Raw genomic sequence first — 22,859 nt, 5'->3', positions numbered from 1 at the left:
CGGGGCATCTGTTCTGCTCGCCCGCTCCTTCCCTTAGGCTGGCATTCTTTGTGTTTTCCTCCACAAGTAACTGAGCACGGTCACGCTGGAGGAGGCAGAGGGAAAGGCAAATAACCTCTCTGTGTGCTGGGATTCTGGAGACAGGACTCTATTCTGAAAACCGCTGTAATTCTGTGAAACTCACAACATCCAGAGCCTTAGCGAGGGCATTCCTCTCGGGACATGCCCACCTGGATCACAAACTAAGGGGCACGTGAAAACCAGGAAAGCCAAATGCACTGGTTTGTTCCCCACACAAGAATATCATTTATTTGCCGAAGGAAAAATAAGTAAAAAAGCGTTTGGAGAAGAATGAAGAGCCATTTGGATAAACGATACGCTTGTCGATGGATGGCCCCGTGTTGCCGAGTGACTATGGATTTCCTTTTTGCTTTTTTTTAAAGATTTTTTGCCTTGGGTTTAACACCTTCAGTGTCAGCTGGTGGTGTTTCTTTCGCTGTGGGTTTTAAGTAATTTCCTATGAGTTGCCTGAAAAACACGACAATCACCGTGATGGCTAATAACGTGAGTCGTGTTAACATGAGGAACACAATCTGAACTGAGGCGGGCACCTCGTCCTTCATGGGCCCCGGCGGCCCGCTGTCGATGCTCCCCCCATACCCTTCCTCTTCGCAGAGCGGGGGCGCCCAGCCATACATGCAGTGGCAGTTTTTGTTATTGTTGCAAAAGCCCCTGTGGTTGCACTTCTCAGACAAACAGTCAAAGTTCAGGGCTGAACTATTTATGCAAATTCTGTTCAAACATACCCTGCCTTTGCCACAGGAGGTACCATCACTTATCACACCCAAGTCAGGAAGCCCCATGGGTATCATGGACAGACGATAGCCTGTGCCCCAGCACATCAGATTTTCATCGTGCAGGTGAGTAGAAATGACACTCGTATGATCTGGCATATCGGGGAGGGTTCTGACGTTTATACACTGGACCCTGCCACATAATGCATTTTTCCTGGCGCACTGTTTATAGTTACCAGCTCCTATAATCCCACAGTTCCCATATTGATCACCTATTACATTAACTGCTTCATAGCACTGATGGGGAGCCTCCTGGGCATCAGGTCCAAAAATGTTCTGGCACTGCATAAATGCGGACCGACACCCCTTCATGAAACAACGGGCCTCGTACTTGCACGGGGTTCCATCCTGCTTATACGTGTCATTTGGGCAGAAATTTGACACCCCGTTGCAGTACTCTGCAAGGTCGCATTCATTTTCTTCCTTCCGACACACGTACCCGGATGGGCGAAAGTGACAGTCGTGACAGCAAAGTCCAGTGCTACAGTTGGCGCCAAGTCTGAGTTTGCAGCCTGCTTCACAACACGGGTCTGTTTCACAGTCCTCTAAGGAACCGCAGTCACACTGTTCACTGTCTTCCACAATTCTGTTTCCACATCTCTTAACCACAAAATCTTTTCCTGGGATATTATTTAGACAGTTTGCTTCGCTCTGCACATGGTTAAAAAATTGGATAATACTACAATTACTAAACCCGTTTCGTCCAGTGCCCATGATGCAACTACGCCTCCCGCGACATCTGCAGTATTTTGTATCATGGATCATCCCCACGCTATGGCCCAGATTATGAGCACCCCAAGTGGCAGGTCCAAGGATGCCTATATCGGGAAAAACACTTACAGATCCAGCATACCTCTTAGTACACACTTTACCCCAGGACCAGGCAACAGCATCAATATAATGTCTTTTAATGTATAGTTGTGCCCAATCTACTGTAAGCTGATTACTTAGTATATTTCTTTGGTATATCAAAAATTGGCCTAAAGTTTTCTGTAATGTTGGAAATTCAGTATCTATTTTGTTTGCATCTGTCCATATTTCAAGTGCAGTCATTAGTATTCTCATATGGAGTTCCTGAAAGTAAGTGTCCATAATCGAAGTCAGAAGGATGGCATCGTTTGTCACGTCGGTAACATTGGAATTTGAAAATAAATATCTCTCATGATCAAAGAGCAGGCCTAATTCAAAATACTTTTGGTGCACAGAGGGTCCAGTTGAGCCAGCAGACCTACCCATGTTCACATGCTGGGGCATCTGCTTTGCTCTTTGGTCATCAGATATGCCACAGATCTGGTTCTGAAACTCCCCCGGGTTCTTCAGGAGATAGACGGCGTGTTCAAAACTGGAAGAGGCCTTGAGGGGCTCGACTTGGTAATATTTGTCATCAATTTTCAGTACTCCTCGGAGGCTCCCCGTGCAGGTGCTGAAAGTAGCCTCAGAATCCTTAGCTCCTTCAACGAAGCCCACATAGTTGCAGTCCCTGGGTATGTAAGGGTAATCTTCCAGGGGTTTCCCCTCTTTTGTGTAGGTGAAAACCTGCAGATGTCGGGCCAGGAGAAGCCTCTTGGGCCGCAGGTGGAGGACATGCTTCTTGCCATTTACCTGCAGGAGGTAGGACATGTGGCTGCTCATATGCCGCTCCCTGTTCGGGAAGCTCAGCTTCTTGGGGATGGTGATTTCATACGAGTCAAAGCCCCAGTTCGGGTGAAAATTTAAATCCTCGCCGAGGGAGTCAACCAGGAGCAAGGCGAGGACCAGCGCCGGGAGCAAAGGGCCTGGGGAGGCCCTGGCTGACCTCATGGCACCGCTGAGACGCAGGGAGGCGGCCCCTGCACTTCCGGGCACGGCCACCAGAGGCGCGCAAAGTGCGGGGCCCAGCGAGCGGGTGCGGAGCGCAGCGCCAGCCCGGCCGGGGCGCAGGTCCCGCCCAAGGCCGCCCGGTCGGTTCCTGGGCGGTGCCGTTGGGCGCACGCGGGGGGAGCGAGGCGGGTGCGCGCGAGCAGAAGAAAAAGAGGGGCTGCGGGCTCGAGGGGCGGTGAGAGTCACAGAGCAGCGCGGGGGAAGGAGCAGAGAAGTAGGAAGGCCAGAGGCCTTGTTGAGGCGGCCTGTGCCCCGTGCCCCGAGGCTGCTCTGTGCGCCCTGGGGCGCCTCTGATGTTCTCCATCGGCTGGAATCGGGTGTTTCCCAGGCCTCTCTGCCCACATGGCCCCCGCATCGCTCCCAGTTTCCCATTGGGCTCGGCTGCAGCAAAGGGCAGGAGCCTGAAAATATCCGTGTAGAGATGCTACACCCCCACCCCCACCCCACCTTCTTATATACAAAAATAACCTCAAGCTGTATTAAAGACTTAAATGTAAGTCGTGAAACCATAAAACTCCTAGAAGAAAACATAGGCAGTAAAATCTCTGACGTTTCTGTTACAGTATTTTTCTTTACTGTCTTTTCGGGGCACGGGAAACAAAAGAAAATAAATAAATGGGACTACATCAAACTAAAAACTTTTTGCACAGCAAAGGAAACCATAATCACAAGAAAAACACAACCTGCTGAATGAGGGAAGATATTCATCAACGATACATCTGATAGGGGGTTAATATCCAAAGTTTATAAAGAACTTATAGAACTCAACACCAAAAAACCCAAACAGTCCAATTTAAAAATGGGCAGAAGACCTGAATAGACAGTTCTCCAAAGAGAACAAGCAGATGGCCAATAGACATATGAAAAGAGGCTCAACGTCACTAATCATCAGAGAAATGAAAATTAAACCCACTAGGAGATATCACCTCACCCTGTCAGAATGGCAATTACCAAGAATCAACAAATAACAAGTGATGGCGAAGACGTGGAGAAAAGGGAACTCTTGTGCACTGTTGGAGGGAATGCAGAATATGCAACAGTCACTTGTCTCTCACAGATTTTAACATTCTGTATTTGTGACTTTTGACCATTTGATTAAGCAGACCTGGGGTGGGGCGGGGGCTGGGTGGAGGGGGAAAAGGAAGGGGTTTGTCTGATTGGCTTTTTTGTCTTTGTTGTAGTGTTTGAGATTTTGACTTCTAAAGAATAAGCCAACCCTCCCAGACTACTGCCTGGTTTCGTCAAGAGTGGACTTTGTCCACACATCTAAGTATTTTCTGTGTGTGTGTGTAAAATGTGCATGTGCCCTTCCTTTCTGGGCTTGTATGTAGGACTTATTTGAAGAGATTTGCCAGTTTCTACTCCGCTGCGCTCTCTAGTGTCTTCGTGAAATACTGCAGCCCCCCGGTGGTGTAAATCACCGTCCTGGGCTCCACCTCTCGTCTGCCTGCGGTGCTGCACACCCAGGTACATATTCCCTCAGCACCCACTTTTTCTCAACTGACATGGATAGAAGACTTCTGTACCCCAGACCCAGAATGCATATGATTTCCTTCACCATTTGGTTTGGTTCAACTAATCGCTAATGGGAAAGATTCTGTGTTGGTTTTTTTTAAAGTTTATCTTGTTCTCTTTTCATGGCAACAGGTTTTAATAGTTTATAGTTTCTCTTTAAGTTTTTTAAGTCTAAAGTCATTCTCCACATAATGACATTTCAGTCAATGATGGGCACCATATAACACAGTGGTCTCATAAGACTACTACTGTTTAGTGACGTCACAGCCATCGTGACGTCATAGCTCAAGGCTAATCTTATTTTTTTTAAAAACAATAAATGTGGTGTAGTGTAAATGTACAGTGTTTATAAAAACAAAACCAAACTTAGATCATGGAATCGTACGGAGTGTATTCCTCTGTGTCGGGCTCCCTTTACTCAATGTTCTGTCAATGACAATTCTTCACATTGTTGCCCTTTCCGCTCAGCTCTGTGTAGCATCCCGTTGAGCGAAGGCACCACACCACGAGTTACCCAGCCTCTGCTTTCCACTGCCGCCAGTCTGGGTGCTCAAAGCCGAGGAGGGAAGAGACACGCCAGTAAGGAGATCAGGAAAGGAAGTCAAATCCGGATTATTGAAACGCCATTCCTTTTACTGTCCGTTCCCCACCGTGGTACATCAAAGGCAGGCTGTCAGTAGAAGCTTCTTAGAAACGTTACAGTTGGAGGGAGGATGTTCCAGGTAATATATCTGCACCGTCAGATCCACTCGCTTCCTCTCTCCATCAAGCGCCCCCCCCCAGGAAGCTGACTGTATCAACTCATAAAATCCGACAGGCTCCTGTGTTTTCAGTCTTCCTCTGGGATTCAGCAAATAGGAAGTTCGGGGTGGAGGCGAGGTGGGGAATGAGAGCAGGGTGTCTATTCCCTGGCTTCTTCGTTGTGAGGGGCCTCAGGCTCATTGTGTCCCCAACAGAAGTCACAGCTCTTCCTGAGGAACCCTGCTCTTCAGGACCCTCTCCTTCCAGGTTCCCAACCTTCATCCCCTTGGACCTGAGTGGTCCTAGCTCTGCTGCCACTAGCCAGGACTTTTGGCACCGCCCGTGAAGGTTCCCCTGCACCTCAGACGCACACTTCCTAATCAGTCCTGTTGTAAATAGGCCCTTCTTGTGTTACCTTCATTTGAGTTTGCCCACTTCTCAGTCGGGACTTGACTGGTGCAAATGTTTTAAATGTGCCTTGCTAAGCTCTAAGTCAAAAGAAGGAAAAGTGGAATACCCTCTCTCTATCACACACACACACCCTCTCTCTCTCTTCATGGCTTTTGCAAGCACTTGATCCCTATTTTATTTTTAAAAATACTGTCCTACAGCCCAACCAGCATGGCTCAGCGGTTGAGCATCAACCTAGGATCCAGGAGATCGAGGTTCAATTCTGGTCAGAGCACGTGCCCGGGTTTCGGGCTCGATCCCCAGTGGGAGGCATGCAGGAGGCAGCCGATTAATGACTGTCTCATCATTGATGTTTCTCTCTCTCCCCCTTCCTCTCTCTGAAATCAACAAAGACATATTTATTAAAATTTTAAAAATATAGTGTCCTCCAGGTGAGGTGAGTGACCAGACCACCCACACAGCTGGCCTGCAGGGGTGTCTATGGGGAGTTCAGTACTTACAGAGGCAGAGCCAGCAACAGGCTCGCAGTTCCCCCATTGCCCATCGCATCTGTGAGGCGTCCAGCACAGTATTCATCACGTTCTGAAAGAGGAACTCAATGCCCTGGCCTTGGGCTGTGAGGCTTGTTAGCTGCACAATGGAGGGACACACCAATCCCTGCCCCGGCGGGATCGCGGCCTGGTATCCAAATCTACTGTTCCAGCTGTGTGACATGACAGCCGTGAGCCTCCAGCCTGCTCTCCTTCCTTGCATTTCACGGCTGGGAGAGCCCTGGATTCTCCCGCATCATCAAGGGCTAGGAGTTTAGGCTCATATTGAATACATCCTAAGATTTCAAGTCAGTCATTTATAAAAAAAAATACAGAAAATACTGCTACCCTTCAGAATTATGTGTGTGTGATTCAGAAATTTCGGCACATATATCACGGAAATAAACTCAGTGCTGAAGCTGATAGAAGACTGCTAATGCCATAGGTATCACCAATGTCAAGTATCTGTGTGCAAGTGTTCACTCGATTGGCTCTACAAGTGAATGGATGAACTTGGTAGCATATTTATATGCAAAATACTATTTTACAATTGTATATATTAAGCTCTTTACAAAATTTTAATAATAATATTGCAAACAGTCTGGGTACCAGTGCCATCAGCATAACTCCCTACAGCCTGATTCTGTCCTGCCTTGAGCAGACTCCCTCCACTTCCACCGGAGGGCGCTCTGTCCCGAGCAGCTGTCTGTCTGCTGCCAGCCAGTGCACAGAAAGAAAAGCGACTCAGTCTTGCGATGCTTCCTATTTGACTTCTAAGTAGCTTCTTCACCAAAAGCATTTATTTAGGATCTGCCTGGAGAAAGAAAAGCAGCAGCCCAGTGCCGGGCCCTGCGGGGCTGGGGCTGGAGAGGAGAGGATTTCTCTCGGGGGAACGGCACGAGGTGATCGCCGCGGGACTGGGGACGCGGGGATGGAAAATGAAGGCTGCCACGCCACCGAGCTGGACATGTAACTGCTTTTATTTTGTGATAAAAATGCTTTCGTATAAATTTCATCTTAACTACTTTTAGAATGAAACTTTGAAAAGTAAAAACAAAGTGTGCATTTTCCTTACTATATATAGTTAGGAATATGCAGTCATTTTATTGGTTATTGTTCTTCTCATACAAACAGATATAATATCACTCTTAAGAGAAATGTACACAAGGAAGGGGCCGGGGTACCAGAGAGTTGGGGTGGGAACCTCGGGGCATAGGACGCGTCTTATCAAAAGGCCATCATGCGTTCAATGTATGGATGAGGCCAAGTCCCCAAACCACCTGCCGACAACACATTCCACCTTTGGTTCTTCTCTGTACCAGGACGAACTAGCACATTTAATCGTAAGGTGACATAAGGAACTCGAGCATCACAGCGGATGGCTTACATTAAAATCTTTCAACTCCCAGCCTCTCTTGCCCTCAAACCTCTACCTCCCTCACCATCATTTAAGTCAGAAAAGGATGCTTAACACAAAACAGAAAAAATAAACAAATACATAAAAAAATCTATCCCCAGAGGATGATGGAAGAATTTATAAAAATAAACCAAAAGTGGGGGGCTGACCCATACATGGCATAAAAGCTGTGTCCCCTTAAAAGTTCGTCTGCCATTCAGAACCAAATGAGAAAGTGAGCCTCCACCTTACCTTTTCTGGTATTAGATTTGGTATAACTCAAGGGTCTTTAAAATCTAAGGGCCTGACAAGGTCTTGAACGGCAGTATCTTCCTCCGTATTGCTGAGGCCTGTTGTCTGTGACGGCAGCTTTCACAGTCCCTCCCCGAAACCCAAAGGATTCCAAGGAGAAACAGCGGGTGGGGCCTACACAGTGCGTGGAGAGCGGGGAGGTGATGAAATAGTCAAGCTGCTGGGTCAGAGCTGATCCTTTCGATAAGAGGGGCTGGCACAGGATGGCAGAGCAGGGCGGGCGTGGTGGGGTCCACAGTGACTCAGTCATAAGGGTTCTCCCATCTGTGAGTTACCAGATGGGTCCAAGGACAGAGGCGGCATTGGGAATGATAAGGCGTTACACACTGCGCAAGGGGCTGCTGGAGTTGCCGTGAGAGAAAACATACAGAATGAACAAACCACCTGCATGTATTAGAGCAGAATGAATTATCTTTGTTGGCTCATGGACTTGGGCAGGACTGAAGCATGTCATTTGTAGACTGTCACACTAACGGACACATGGGGCTTCTCTGTACGGGGCACAGACAGATGCGGCCTGTGGGGAGCACTGAGGAACACTGTCAGCCAAGGCAGGAATGAAGACTATTACTCAAACCACAGCGCAAAAGGCACTTCAGCTATTAGTATCTACCAACTGCTCCAGGAGAACTGATCTTCCAGGTGTCGCCTCATAGCACCAGGCAGATGCGACAGTGGCCACAGGACCAACTATTTGCTGACTCAGGGAGAAAGGGGAAACAAGCGATTGTCTTCCTGTTTCTAGTGTTACCTAGAACACTTCTGCCCTTGACAGAGGGTCATGGAAATTGCCAAGACCAAAAGTACAAAGAGCAGACTTAGGTGAGATGCAATTCCACACTGAACAGGAGGGCGGCAAGGCCAGTGGGTCTGTAACTGCCCATTATCATCTAGACGGTGACCCTAGCAAGGAAAAGCATCCCTGGTTAAGTGTCTCGTTAGTTACCCAAAGGGAGATGTCATGACTGCTTTCAAAGGAAGGGAAATGGTAGCAAAAAGCAGCAAAGGCCGCCTCACAGTTCCTCCCTTTCCAGCCCTCTTACAGGACTGGCTTCAACCCTAGACAACAAGGCCAGCGTTCCATTTCCTGCACTTGAAAATCCTTGTGTTCGGTGAGAACCTACTGGGGGCACCAGTAACCCAGCCCACGCCGTGTGGGGGGAAGGCTGGCGACAGGCCTGCGGCCAGGAACAGGGTGGGGAAGTGGAGGCTGGGAGCGTGACGAAGGGAAGCCGACCCTCACGGGCTCCCTCGAGCCAGGGGACAGTTCCATTCTAGGAGTGAGGGAAAGTCACAGGAGACTTTGTCTTCTGTGAGGACTGACGGGAGGAAGGCTCAACACACAGACCAGCTTCACCGGCTGGGTGAGGGCCGCACCCGGGGGCTCTGAGACCTGGGAGTCACTGCTTGGCAGGAAGGGGAGGGACCGGCCAACGGGGACTCTTCTTGCATCAGTTAGTTAATCTCCTGGTCATTCCAACATTCCAAATCTTTGCGTGTTTTTTTTTAAAGGGGGTCACAGTACCCATACTGCCAAGGATAAAACTTCACACTGCCCAGGCCCACAAATGGAAAACGGATTCTCATCTTTGTTCCTGTGAGGTTCACACAAAGCCCCGCACGCAGGCCTGAGACTCGGTGCAGCCTCTTGAAGGGCTCTCCTCTCCCCAAATTGGGTTTAAAGAAAAATGTTTTGCTCTTCTTCTAGGAATGCTATTACGGAGGAGAATGCGGCATGTCCACTTTCTAAAGAAACACAGAAAGGTTTATGCTGAGAACCATAACCAAAGGAAGCCCTGTGAGAATCCCAGGGGTGCTGGAAGGCGGGAGGGGAAAGGAGGCGGAGTCACGTTTCGGAGCAGGAAAGAGCAAAGGCACAAAGGACGGGCCCTGTGCCTTGCTGGTGGGGCTATAGCCAGACAGGTGCAAAACCCAAAGCACCAAATGAGGTCCAAAGGATTTCCAAAGCTGAGAAGACGAGACAGGTCAGTTCGGCTAGAATTCCAGGGCACAGTTCCCAGGTAGGTCTCTACTGTAGCATCTTCTCATGGATCTGGCAGGAGCCTCCAGGATGCAAAATGCAGTCCGAGCTGCAAGAATGTCTGAGCTACAACAGGCATCCGTCCTATTCTCCAAATGAAAGAGTAAACATGGTTCCAAGTCTTGTATTTATCTTGCATGTCCACAAAGGTGGCTTGATGGGCGAGAGACCGGAAGGAGGCTTGTCACCCGCCCAGAGCCCTGCAAACACTCGCTGAAGCTGATGGAACTGCTTCCACTGCATTATCGGAAAAGCTAAGAGCATCTCCTCTCTTCTGCCTCCAGAAGCTGGTTCCAGAGACTTCTTCATTTCTCTCCCGGATGACCTTCATTTGTCCTCAGCAGCATTTACAATAGGCAGTTCTGTCCCGACACCGGAGGCAGACTCTTTCACGCGTAAACCTGCATGTTGCTGCGTGACGGCTCGGTCATGTGTGTCCCAGGTCCCCGCTGACCTCCTCCAGCACCCCCGGGAGTGGGGCTGGTGGTCACATCTGACCAGTCAGAAGCAGAGTGGGGTGATGAGCTCGACCACTGGTCAGGAGACTCCGGGGACGGTGTCAGGTAGGGATGCTCGCCCTGCAGGTGGCCACTGTGGCTGGGCGTTCGCTCGGCAGCATTCGAGGAAGCATAGCTGTGCTGGGAAGGGGGTGTGGGGTACTTGCCCACAGAGGCTGGGAAGGGATGATAGGTAGGGAGGATGGTCTGAGCCACCTGCCCATCCTGCTGGGGCATCATGGCAGTGGGGAAAGCCATACTGGGCAAACGAGCCATCTCTGGAATCTGGTACATGGAAGGCAGGGGGCCTGCCACAGGGGGAGGGCAGTTGGACTGAGGCTGGGATGCCCCGGCTGGTTGGGCAATGCCACCTTTGGGGATTAGCTGGAAAGTCACAATGGGGGGCAAGGGCTCCCGGGGGGCGGTCATATGCTTCCCTTCCGGCGGCCTGCTCTGAGGAGCTATGCCAGGAGGGGTGCCCTCAGCGGGTGCCAGTACCATACCAAACATCTCATTGTACTGGCTCTCATTCATCTCCATGCGGTTCATCCAGTCTGCGGGGACAGTGACTGGATGCAGCCTACCCAGGCTTCCCGCCCCGCCGCTGCCCGGGGGGACCATGTGGTGGTGGGACAGCAGCTGGCTCACCGAGGGAAGCACAGTGCTGGCTCCGTGAGCCAGAGGCTGCACCTCATGCAGGTTAGAGAAAGACAGTGCATGCTGCGCGTGCACCGGGGCGGGGGGCGCGGCCGCGGCCAGCATGGGGTTGGGGGAGGCCTGTAAGAGGCCAGGGGATGTGATCATTGGGGAGGACGTGGTATCAGACACATACGTGTGAGGAGACTCCAGGGAGTCGACGGGGGACAGAGTCACTGAGCTCTCGGACAGCTGGCCCTTGTCACTCAGCGACTTCTTCCTCCTACCCCCCTTGGCCTCCTTGGCCTCCTTGGCAAGGTTAGGGAGGCTGGTGGGCATGGTGCTCTTGCTATGGGGCCGCCTGGGCTTCTTGCCCATGGGGGTGTGTTTGAGGCTGAGGAAAGACCTGTTGGGCCCGCAGATGACGGGGGAGAGGGCAGACGTGAGCACGGCGCCCGGGGGGCTGGGGGTCACATTGTACTCGTCCAGCAGGCGCACGATGTCATGGTGCATGCGCTCCCGGGCCACGTCCCGGGGCAGGCGGTCCATGTGGTCTGTGATGTCCCGGTTGGCAAAATGGTCTAACAGGATCTTGGCTGCTTCATAGCTCCCCTCCCGGGCAGCAAGAAACAGAGGCGTCTCTTCCTACAGAAAAGGCCCACGAAGAGCACATTTTAATAACCCTCGAGAATAGAGCAGCGTTCCTCGATCTGCTCATTACTGGCCCCCCTAGACATTTTTTCCAAACTGCCTCCCCACGTGAAATTTTAACACCACAGATAAACTGTATCTCTAGCTATGTGCTGAACGGATGTCTATGCTTTAGACGTAAGAGTGAGGTTATTTCACCCCAACCCAAGGACCCATTTTGCCTGTCAAGGGCAGTGTCTTTGTAGGTGGGAATGGGTGACCTCAAGCATGACATGGAGCCAGAGACTTGCTTAAAGGAGCCCTGAGCTCATCAAAATAGGAGAAAGTCAGCAATAAGAAAGGTAGCAGGGGAAGAACCTAAAGCATGTACAGAGCTGGGAAAAATAAGAGAAAGTAGAAGAAAGCAGAGAGAGAACATGCACAAAAAGAACTACAACAGGGGACGAGAGAAGGTGAGCCAGAGAGGGGAAGCGTAACATAAACTCAGAGGAGGAAAAGCGAACTGGAAAACACCTGGTGTCCAAGGACAGGGGAAAAAGGCAGCAGGAAAGCAAACGGGAGAAATGGAAGTGAGCTCGAGCAGCACACAGAACAGCAGAAAGGGGGATGTCAGCGAAGAGACACGCAGAGAAGGCTGTGCCCAAGTTTGTACAGACCAGCCTGGACCGGCCCGAGTGCTGAGCGGGCAGAGGGCCCAACCCCGACCCTTCCCGGATGAGCCCAATGCCCTTCCTCAAGCTCTCTGGGCCCAGTCCCTTCCCTACCTGCTTCTGTCTCTGTCTATACTCATCACAGGAGGAACTGTGGGGGAAAAGGGGGTGCCTTACATCCTGGGCACTGCTGGCTGCCTCCAGCTCGGGGCCCAGACCGTACCTTGTTGTCCTGCATGTCTCGGTTGGCTCCGTTCTTCAACAGCAAAAGTGTCGCCTCCACATTGTTGACAGCAGCTGCCCAGTGAAGGGCAGATTTTCCTGCAGGGAGAGACATACGGATGAGCGGACAGGGTACAGGAACACGTCCGGTTCCTAGTGAGGAAGCACCGTGGCACATGTAAGGAAACTCGGAGCTTTCTGGAGAGCAGCAGGGAGTCAGTTCTCTGTGGGGGCCCGTGAGAAAAAAATCTGAGTATTATCTTCTTTCCCTGTTCTGGAAATACTGCAGGACAGGCTGCTTGGCCTTCAGAAGACCTCCAGGTATGGGGATCATTTGTCTATGGTGCCTCGTCCTCCATGTGGCAGAATCTACCCTGTCACACACTGAAAACAGTGACCTATTTCTGTATCACATGCCAGAATGTGTATTTAGGATATAGAGTCCCCCATCCCCAGTGAATTCAGCTCTCATAGTTCGCATGTCAAGAGTAACATGCTAAGGAACTTATCAGAAAACCTTTCATAGACCTGCTTTGAAGCCCTAAACCTTCACTAACAACCCCTTCCCATCTTCATCTATGCACCTCCAATGGCTCAGTCCTCTGAGCTCAATATGTTAAAAGAAAGACTGACTGAATGGTCAGTGGATTTGGGTCTGAGATAGATCTTTAAGGATCATATAACACTCTCCTCCTTAGAGATGCCTCCCAGGTAAGAATCCCAACGCCAGCCTCGCCTACCATGGTCATCTACCGCATTCACGTCTGCTTGGCAGTTGATCAGCTCTGCCACCATCCCCTCCACAGCCAGGCGAGCAGCCAGGATCAGGGGTGTGGTACCATCATTCATCCTGGCATCTAGATCAGTCACTCGGTTGCGGATTAGAATCTAGAAGACAGAAAAGAGAGTCACCTGGATAAAGAACATAACGAAGCTGAGAGGAGGAAACGAGAGCACCACAGCTGAGGCCATGCGGTAAGTTCCTGTAAGCTGAGGTCAAGGAGTGCCTTGTTATTTTTGTGCCCAGTTTCTACCATGGCCAATCAACAGATGTTTGCTGAATGAATGAATGAGTCCATGAGCAAACGTGTGCTCAAGAGACAATGGGACCATGTAAAGTGAAGTCCTTCTACTTTCCCAGGAAAGAAGAGGTATGTGGGAAAATACCACCCCAACTGCGGTGTACAGAATACTTCCAATTCCCCATGAGAATACAATACAAGGCACTGGGAAGCACACTGTGAACTCACATCAAGAAAACCACCAAGGAGCACATGGAAGCCCCTATGGTCAGTTAAACCTACAGGCAGGAGCCGACACTATCAAAGGCTTATCACAGGTACCACTCCCATCTGATCTACTCATTTGGGAGGCATTTGGCGCCTCAGAAAACCACGGTGATTTAACAATCAGAGGACTGATGCTATCTGCTTTTGGCCCCATCACTATCTGGCTGTAGATAATCAGGTCAATTTTCCTGCCTCCCTTTTTCTGCTTTCCCATTCTGCAAGCATGACTCTGGCATCTGCTTTATTCTCTGAAAGAATTATTTAGTGAACGTCATGGGAGGTTAAGTGCCTTAACAAAGGTAAGACATTACAGATCCTGCTCTTCACCTGGAAAACGCCTTGGGCGTCAGCTGCCACGGCGGCGTGGAGAGGGCAGCGGCCCATGTTGTCCTGGGCATTGGCGTCTGCGCCCGCGTCCAGGAGGCGCTTGGCAGCGTCCGCCCGTGAGTAGCGCGCTGCGAGGTGCAGGGCCATCTCCCCGGTGCGGTCTGTCTGAGCCTGGAGGCTGGCCCCCTGGTACACCAAGTCTGTGATGATGTTGGCAGACGAGTCTTCTGCATCTTCATCTTCGTCACTCATGTCTGAGCTGCCTCCCCGGAGGGAAGCCAGCATCAGCGGGGTGCACCCATCTACAGGAGAGGAAAACCCCAGAGCGCTCAGGAGGAGAGACATTGAGGTTCGATTCACCCTGCTGTCGGAATAGTTTGGGAAACAACCCTGTGCTTCCTGCGGTAACTGGCCACCTGCTTGTCCTCTGGGACTGTCCCTCCTGTAAAGAGCAACGGACAGCAAGAAGGGGGCTCTTCTCCAAGTTAAGCAACCTTTCTGTTCAAGTCTCTAAGTGCTAGGTTAAAAATATAAAATATTCACTATTAATAGAACTATAGTCACTAAGGTATCAGCTAAACTAATTCCCTATCCCTCTGCTTTGGGATATGCTTTTTCTGTCGTTCTAAGACCTAACCCATATAATCGGCCCATTTGCTCGCAAGCACACTGTATGCGAATCGATGTGAACCACCCCCCCGCTTCTCATGTGTGCTCATAACGTCTGCAGGCCTGTACTCCTTAAGCATCTGTTCCCTCAAGCTGATTCGGAGTCTGTGAAATTGGCAGGGGGCACGTCACCAAGCAGGACAAACTAGGGAATGACAACACAGAAGCCAAGGAAGGCATGGGCTCGGGAAAGGGGGAGGCTAGGGTGCCGACCTGGGCCCCGGACGTTCACGTCCAGCACATCCACCTCCTGCTCGGCCTGCGGGGGCGTGAGAGCCAGTGAGGGTGTCCTTCGGATGTCCGCGGCTTCGAGGTGCTGCTGTGTCCACGGGCGTCGGTCGATGGGGTCGTCTTCTTCTGAGAGTAAAGCTTCATCTTCGCCCTGAAAGGGGACGACCACTCTCGATGTGAACCTGGCTGACCACCAGGAGCTGTGGCCCCAAAGCTGGCCCAGAGCTTCCTGCCCAGCTTTCTCCCAACCCTGACTCTAACCCTCAGATCTGCACCCACATCAGCCTCCCACGGCCCTCATGATGTGGCCCCTGCTCACCTGTCCTGTGTCACCTGTACAACTCTCCCTACCTCCACAGACAGCCCAAACTCCAGGCTTCAGCCTTAATATGTGACCTACCTTACCTATCTGACATGCTATTTATAGGTCCCCAAAGTGCCGTTTTCTTGCTTCTGGGCGTTTGCTCATGTTCCCTCTGCCTGCCAGGGTCTCTTCCAGTCCTCTGATTAACTCCTGCCTCCCCTCCTTCAAATGACTCTGGACTTTAATTCCTCTTGTTGGTCCTGGAGAGGACTCTGCTCACCTCTCCTTAGCTGATCACATACTAGGTGCTAACTGGCGCTGGGGCCTCCACTGCAGTCTCTGCCACTAGACTAAGGTTCCCGAGAAAAGGCAATGAGCCTTTTTTCAAGGCTGCTTCCCGTATGAACACAGTGCCCGGCACAGAGCAAGCTCCAGGAAATATTTGTTGAGGAATAACTGTTACTGTAATTTTAAAAGCAGCTACCCTTTACTGAATATCTAGTATGTGACAGAGAATAGGCAAGGCACCTGACACATTTAATCCTCACAACAGCTCACAGAGAAAAGAATTATTAATATCCCTACTAGTAGTGGGTGTGCTGATTTATCACACCCACGGGACATGCACATGTCCCAGCCACATGGAGCTACTGACGGCCGGCCTCCTATTTCACCCCAGCCTCAGCCCAATCTACCTCTTACTCCTAAGTGGTGTTCATTTCCTGGGCCCGAGATGAGGAGCCTCTGAAGTTGATGGTCACTGGCTCTCTTCACTGTTTAATCCCACCTCCCCTTCCAGAAGGGGAAAAGCCCGAAAGAACAGGGGAGAGATGGAGCCGTGCTGGAAATGGCTGTTTCCATGCCCCAGTCCTTTCTCGACTACCATCTATGGTCCTTCAGGAAGGAAGCACTGCTTGTTTTATTATTTTTAGGGTTCTTATTGAAAACATACATAGGTAAGGTAAGGCCATTGATGGCCCAGAGATCGCCGCCTTCCCTGACAGCCTGGGATAGCTGCCGCCTGGGCAACATATAACGATGATCACTCCCATTGGGGATGCTCCAGCTACCAAGGACAGAGGCTGAGATGTGACGGGAGAGTGGCTGATGGTGGCCAGCTTACCTTGGCTTTCTTGGGCTGGGGCCCCTCATCATCGACCCAGTGTTCACTTGTTCCAGAACCTATCAGGTTAGCCTCTGAGACTTGCATTGAGAGGTTCCTGATGTGCCAGGAGTAGGAGGGGGAAAACAAGAGTAGAGGTGTATCATCAACTAACACGAAGGATTTCCATGCTTTTCCCACCATGATGCACTCTCACTGCTAGACCGGGACTTTAAGGGGCTTTGGCCCAGAAAGGATGGGCGGCATTTTAAATCCCGTTACCGTAGTAAACATCCTTTCCCTTCCCACTGATCAGGAGCTTACAACGAAAGCGTGCCTCGACACAGAGGCCGAGCACCCACGGGGTAATAACACACAGAACAGGAGCACCCAGGCTCCGGCTGCGACCTCAGTTACTCAGGAGGAGCTCGGAATGAGGGGCAGGTGTGGTAATGTGGCGTGGCCAGAGCTCACACCTAAAAGTCACGACTGAACAAGCCCTGCTTTCTGATTTAGCCCTGCCCGTTGCCACTGCGAGGGGCTCGCTGGCAGCCGGCTTACTTCAGCCCCACGGCATCCTGCCCCACCGGTTCGCGGCGCTTGTGGTTGCTGGAGTCCCGGCGCAGCGTGAAACCTTCGGGCAGCCAGAGGGAGCCGTGCTTGCGCTTTCGTTTCGCCATGATGACCACCAGCAGCAGCAAGAGCAGGATGATGACAACGGCGATGGCCAGCAGATAGAGAAGCTGGGTGGGCTTGGGAATCAGGGACTCACCTGGAGGTGCACCAAGGAAACACCCACCTCTCAATACCAGCTTTACATTCACTGAGGGGGCTGCTGAGCTCACAGCTGAGGCGGGAGCTGCAGGCTGAAAGGTGCCCTTTCCTCTTTGCCCCAGGGGATGCCTCCCCCACACCTTCCCCCCATCAGCAGAGCTACTCACTGACGACAGAGACCAGGGGGTAGGACAGGGTGCCCTGGATGGCGTGAGAAGCCAGGAGAGCCGCGGCTGCGTCCGTGTTCTTGAAGCACTGGTCTGAGTCTTGGACACACTGGCGGTTGTCAATTTCCAGAAAGGCCTTAGAGCTGCGGGGGTGCCGAGGGAAAGGAGAGAGGGGAGTGAGGGGTCCGAGAGGGTCGCACGAGCCCTAATTGACACCTGCAGTGCCAGCCTCTGCCCCTGTGACGCTGCCTCCTCCAGAAAGCTCTCAGAGATTAAAATACGTTTCCTTCAGATCCTACACACTAATCCTTACCTAGGGAGCGTCTCACCTTCCCTGGCTTGGTGAAGACCAAGCTTCCTGACTGAGGCAGCACACAGCTAAGGAGCCAACGACTAATACGAGAGAGAGGTCCTGCCGAAGGGGTTTGAGGCGACCTGGCAAAAGGTTTAATCCTAGTATCTGAGGCAGCTTCCTGACACCCTGCCTCCCGCTGGCTCCAGCCCACCTTTCAGGTTCCCAAGACCAAGGCAACTTTACCCTTAAACGTAAACACTGGGACCATGTGTTTGTTTTACCCGGTGGGCTGCTCTGTCTGAACTTCCCATTTTTACAGACTTAGTTACCACGTCTGTGTATAGCAGTGCTCGGCTCTATAAAATTCAGCTTTAAGAAGCTCAGACACCAAACACCTACCCAGCCACCTCCTGCTCTTGATCGTCAGGAAGGGACCTGCGTGCCATCCTCTGCTTCCGCATGGCAGCTGACTTCTCGCCGTAGTAGGGGTAGACCATGAGGGCCCCCTGAGAGTCCCGCTTGATGCGCAGGTTGGTGTGCAGCAGGGTGCCCAGCGCCCGCAGGAAGCTGCGTGCGTCCTGAAGCAGCTGTTCAGGGGGCATCAGCACCACAATCACCAGGGTGCCCTCCGCCAGGTTCTCTGGCTGGTCGGCAGCACAGTCCAGCCCGTCCCAGCCGCACTCCTCGCTGTTGCAGCCCTGGTCACAGTGGTCGTCTCTGAAGTGGTCTGCGCAGTACTTGTCATACCTGGCGGGGGGGGTGGCAAAACAAGGAACAGGGCTCAGGCGAGACAGGAGCTCTATTTGGTTTTCCACTGGGAACCACCGGAGATTTTTCCTACCCGACTTCTGTGGCCCAGATCAAGCCCCAGATGCCCCATGAAGCCTTCCCTGAATTTCCTACCCCTGCCATCTTAGCGGATACAGAGTCTAAGCCACACAGCACCAGCGGGTGCTCCCTGAATGAGAGACAGCACAGCACTTACTACGCCATATGGGCTGTGGGCCCCCTGGCAGCTTGTCATCGTTTTAAGTCAGATGCATAAATGGAGCTGCACACCTGAAATGGAAATCAACCTGGCTCATGCTTCCTCTGTTTTTGGATACACTGCTCCTGGTGAGGTAACCATGGGCTTTAGGAAGCAAAAGCATCTGCACGCCCCTCCCCAAATCCTGCCCGGTGGTAGTTACGCCATTTGGTACGACCTGCCACCCTAGCTCAGTGAAGACACGCGGAGTCAGGAAGCACCGTACCTGCTTCGGCAAGAAATTTAACCTCCTGGGTCTCAGTTCCCTCGCCTGTGAGAGACCACTAACACCTATGCCTCACAAGGTTGCTGAGAACTCACTGGGGCCAAATTAAATGAGACGGCTGAAAGTCACTGTGTAAAGCAGAGAGCACCCTCTAACTGCAAAGTCAGGACCAGGGGGGTCAAGCGGCCTAACCTCGCTCGTGCTTCCTGAGAAATCTAGCTGGGAAACCCAGTCGCGGGGAAAGGAATGGGGTGAGCAGACAGAGGTACAGACCTTTCCATCCATCCTGCAGGCAGGTTATGTGAGAGGCTGCCTGAGACTGGGCAACACCACTTCCAAAAGTTATTTCCCCAGGAGGTCACGAGAGCAGCAGGTGAGAAGACAAAAAGAGGCAGAGAGAGGGTGGCTGTGCCCCGAGCATCCCCGCGCCTCTGTCAGCAGGGAGAGCACAGGGCAGCCTGCGGTGGGACAGACGAGGCTGACGCCAGGAAGCAGGGGCCTCGGCACCAGTCTGACAGCAGAGGCAGCTGGGCTGAAGCGCTGAGTGGTTAGCAGCAGGAGCGAGAAGCCGAGGTGTGTTAGTGACAGTCTCCCTCAGCTCCGAGGGACCCGGGACCCTTACTTGCACGTCTTGCTGTTCCCCTGGCACTCGAAGTTGTCGAACAGGCACTCGGCCGTGTTGCACAGCTCGTCGCACTGGTTGTTGATGTAATCCCAGCAGGGAAGTGGGGAGGAACAGTTGGCCCAGGGGTTCTCCATGGTGAGGGAACAGTCACCCCCGTCCCACTGGCAGGCGTGGCTGTTGCAGGCCTCATCGCAGATGCCATCCCGAGCTTTGTCGGCACAGTACTGGCTGTGACAGGTGGCAGGAGGGGTGCTGGTGGGGGCTACGTGGAGTTCGCAGTGGCTGCCCCAGAACGGCGGCAAGCACTGGCAGGAGTAATACGGGGGCTGGCGCTGCGGGAAGCAGCTTCCCCCGTGCTGGCAGGGGCTGCTGGCACAGCCCAATTCGCAGTCCTGGGGGTTGGGGCAGAAGCAGCGGGGTCCCGAGGCCGTGTGGACACACTGCTCCCCTCGCCTACATTTCACTTGTCCGCAGCTGCTCTGGCATCTCGCCCCAGAGAAACCCTGTGGAAGTCAGTGAACAAATGAGGCTGGTGGACTGATTCTTGAGGGCGTGCCCTGTTTTCCCTCCCAGTCCCCTCTGCCACAGCTCTAGAGAGGTGAAGACGAGACACTTGGCTAAGATCCCTCCATGCAGCCTCCTGGACCAAGCTCCAAGAAGGGACCTCTTCAAGTCAACCTACAGGTCCTAGGGCTAAAGGTTCCACGGGGTGATGTGGACTCTGCCAATTTAAGAGATCACTTCCAAATTAAGTCCACAGGTCATGGTGGGATAAGATGCAGGTGACACTGCATCCACAGGCACCTTCCTAACTATCATCCCATCACTTATATAACAGCTTTATGGGAGGGCCGGGAGTCCCATCAGGAGGTCTAAGTAAACGCTTTCCCACATTAGTTCATTCCCCTACTTCCTGCGTAGCCCAGGCCAAGGTTATTGCGCAGGTTTCCTTTCGGGGTCTCCCCACACACAGTGATCTCTGTTTTAGGGATGTTTCAGCCTCTGGCAGAGGGGAAAGAGTCTGCATAGCAAATGGCTAAAGTTTAGTTTAAGCAGCAGCTTGTTCACTAACAGCCCTGCTAAGGAATGTAAGCAAAGAGCATTTCCAACCAACTCTGCCCCAATCTGGGCTGCAAGACGACCCTCCAGTGCAGGGCCTGGAGGCCAGGACAGCAGTCCTTTTGCAGGGAACATGCTGCCACTTTCTGTGGTTTTCCCCTGGGTGCTTCTGAAGCTAGATGATGGCAGATCAGGGAGCTCACTGTTTCAGTATCGAACAGCTCTAAGTGGAAAACCCGAGCACTTCCTTCTGAGGCAGCTAAAATGAAGACACCTCCCCGCCAAGAGGGCTCCCCACGCAGCTCGGGAAAACCAGCTTAAGCTCAGCTCTGTCAGGCTGTGTGATGACACACGGCACTTACCGGGGGACAACGACAAATGAAGCCATCCGGCATGTTGCTGGCCACAGCACAAGTCCCTCCATTTAAGCAAGGCATCTGGGGACACACATCGACGAAAGTTTCACAGTGACGACCTTGAGGCAGAAAGTGAAAAGGAGCTTTAAAAAGTGGAAGTCACCAAGCAGGACACGGGGAGGGGGCGGGCTGCCGTAGGGTCGGGGGGCAGGGGTGAGAGGTACGCGAGCTCAGGTCGAGGGCATGTGAAGGAACACGGGATCTCACAGTGCCTAACCCACCCCTGGCTCAGGCCAGCCTCCTCGCCTGTCCTGTCTACACTACAAGCACACGTGGCATACATTCCCAAGCGACTCACAAAGCAGGTTGGGTATGAAAAACTGAAACCATCACCAAAAAACCTCAAAAAAGGACAACGCTTTTTTTATGAAGGCATTTAGCTCTCAAATGTCAGAAGACACATTTAGCAAAACTGTTCACTGCACTTGGTTAACATCATCTACTTCACAGGAGGGGCTAACCCAGGCCAACACATACAAACGGTGACTTGAAATTTACAGAGAATTTTCATCCACAATATCTCTTTTCAATCACCTTTTAGCCTTTCTGTAACCTGACTGGCGCTGCTTTAAAATACAGCCTAACTTTCCCGGAGTTCATTTTCCCACTGCAGTAGGTGTAAGTTTTGAAACACCCCAGAAACGCAGAACAAAGCTCTAAATTGAGTATCTGAGGGTACTGCCACGTTTAGAATGAACAGCAATTTCAGTCCCCAAAGTCACCAAAGTGCCCTGTTCCAGAAGAAACCAGTAAGTGCCTAGGACAGGGCCCCTGTCCTGAGGCAGGACGTGGTCATCTTGATGTCCTCTGCTGGGGGGGGGGGGGGGAAGCTTGACACACCAATTTGGACCTATCCCCCTAAGGATCCTGGAAGATCCCAAGCATCTCCGGGTCCCAGAGGTGAAAAGAAGGTCCCAGGGGCGGTGACTACTCAGTAACTCGGGTCATTACACGCCGAATGAAGGCGGGGTGATGGAACCAGACTGGATGCGAGGTTCCTGAAAACAAAACGTTACTTTGCTCAGAGGACAAGGGTTCTGTGGATGGATGTTGGTGATGGCAGTGCAGCAGTGAGAATGTGCTTATATCACTGAACTCTACACTTACAAATGGCTAAGATGGTAAACTCTGCTCTGTGTATTTTACCACAATTAAAAAATGTTACTTTGCTCAACTTCTCCCACCATTCCATTATTTTATATTTCTGCCACATAACTGTACATACACTGTACGTGTATATGTATATATAGCATATGTATACATATACATACGTACGTATATATAAAATCAACGTATAGCAAGAGAGAAAATGTGTCTGGGGAAAAATAAAAGGTAGTGATTGATTATAACATCTACGGGGCACAGACCTAGGGAAAAACTGGGCCCTGAATGAAGCAGGACTAGTTTTCCCGTGTGAGAAAAGCTTCCCTGGGCCCCGGAGGGGAGACACGGGCCCAGCCCCCCCGGGAGGCCGCGCGCGCTCACCGGTGAAGGCGCTGCGGCACACGCACTGGTAGTCGTTGGTGAGCTGTATGCAGTCCAGGCTGCCCTCCGGGCTGCAGGGGCTGGACAGGCACTCGTTGATGTCCCCCTCGCACCGCTCTCCCGCAAAGCCCGGCAGGCAGCGACAGCTGTAGCCGCCGATCTTATCCACACACTGACCACCATTGAGGCAGTGGGGTCCCCTGGCACAGTCGTCAATGTTCTCTTCACAGAGCAGGCCTGGAGGAAAGAGCGCGAGAATCAGGGCTGGTCTGGGACATCGCTTCCCAGCAGGGGGGGAGCGCCACCCTTGCCGGCACTTCCAAAATTCATCCCACTCCTGTCCTCGGCCTGAGGTGGGACTTTGAAGGTCAGACAGGGCAAAGTACACTCTTGATCTACGGCAGCCACCATCCTCCTGGGACCAGTCACAGCAAAGGAAAAATATGCTTAGGGCGTCACATGCCTTCTTCACTCAATGAATAGTCCCCAGGGATTTTTTAACAGACAATCTGATTCTAAAGCTATATGGAAAAATAAACTATAACCA

At 51.9% G+C, this 22,859-nt stretch overlaps 2 protein-coding genes across 2 annotated transcripts in view; both read right to left on the bottom strand.

Annotated features, from left to right (window-relative positions):
* Positions 1-437: 437 nt before the first annotated feature.
* On the bottom strand, positions 438-2,654 carry ADAM30 (ADAM metallopeptidase domain 30). Its single transcript, XM_016223295.2, has one exon. It carries the CDS (start codon positions 2,652-2,654, stop codon positions 438-440), a length of 2,217 nt encoding a protein of 738 aa, XP_016078781.2.
* A 4,305-nt stretch (positions 2,655-6,959) lies between these two features.
* Positions 6,960-22,859, bottom strand: part of NOTCH2 (notch receptor 2) — a 125,917-nt gene continuing 110,017 nt past the window's right edge. The window contains exons 23-34 of the mRNA XM_016223344.2: positions 22,313-22,549; positions 20,774-20,886; positions 19,350-19,855; positions 17,874-18,221; positions 17,180-17,322; positions 16,800-17,010; positions 16,260-16,356; positions 14,815-14,983; positions 13,933-14,234; positions 13,057-13,204; positions 12,318-12,415; positions 6,960-11,438 (exon numbers count right to left, since the gene is read on the bottom strand). Of these exons, the coding sequence (XP_016078830.1) occupies positions 10,050-11,438; positions 12,318-12,415; positions 13,057-13,204; positions 13,933-14,234; positions 14,815-14,983; positions 16,260-16,356; positions 16,800-17,010; positions 17,180-17,322; positions 17,874-18,221; positions 19,350-19,855; positions 20,774-20,886; positions 22,313-22,549 (3,761 nt within the window). The 3' untranslated portion in view covers positions 6,960-10,049. The remainder of the gene's footprint in view (positions 11,439-12,317; positions 12,416-13,056; positions 13,205-13,932; positions 14,235-14,814; positions 14,984-16,259; positions 16,357-16,799; positions 17,011-17,179; positions 17,323-17,873; positions 18,222-19,349; positions 19,856-20,773; positions 20,887-22,312; positions 22,550-22,859) is intronic.

The sequence above is a fragment of the Miniopterus natalensis genome, chromosome 19, assembly GCF_054644295.1.
Source record: "Miniopterus natalensis isolate mMinNat1 chromosome 19, mMinNat1.hap1, whole genome shotgun sequence".
NCBI lineage: Eukaryota > Metazoa > Chordata > Mammalia > Chiroptera > Miniopteridae > Miniopterus > Miniopterus natalensis.
This window is presented reverse-complemented; position numbering and strand designations above follow the sequence as displayed.

Bases quoted from the DNA above. Each gene is read 5' to 3' on its own strand.
- ADAM30 (XM_016223295.2), bottom strand. From the start codon at position 2,654: ATGAGGTCAGCCAGGGCCTCCCCAGGCCCTTTGCTCCCGGCGCTGGTC.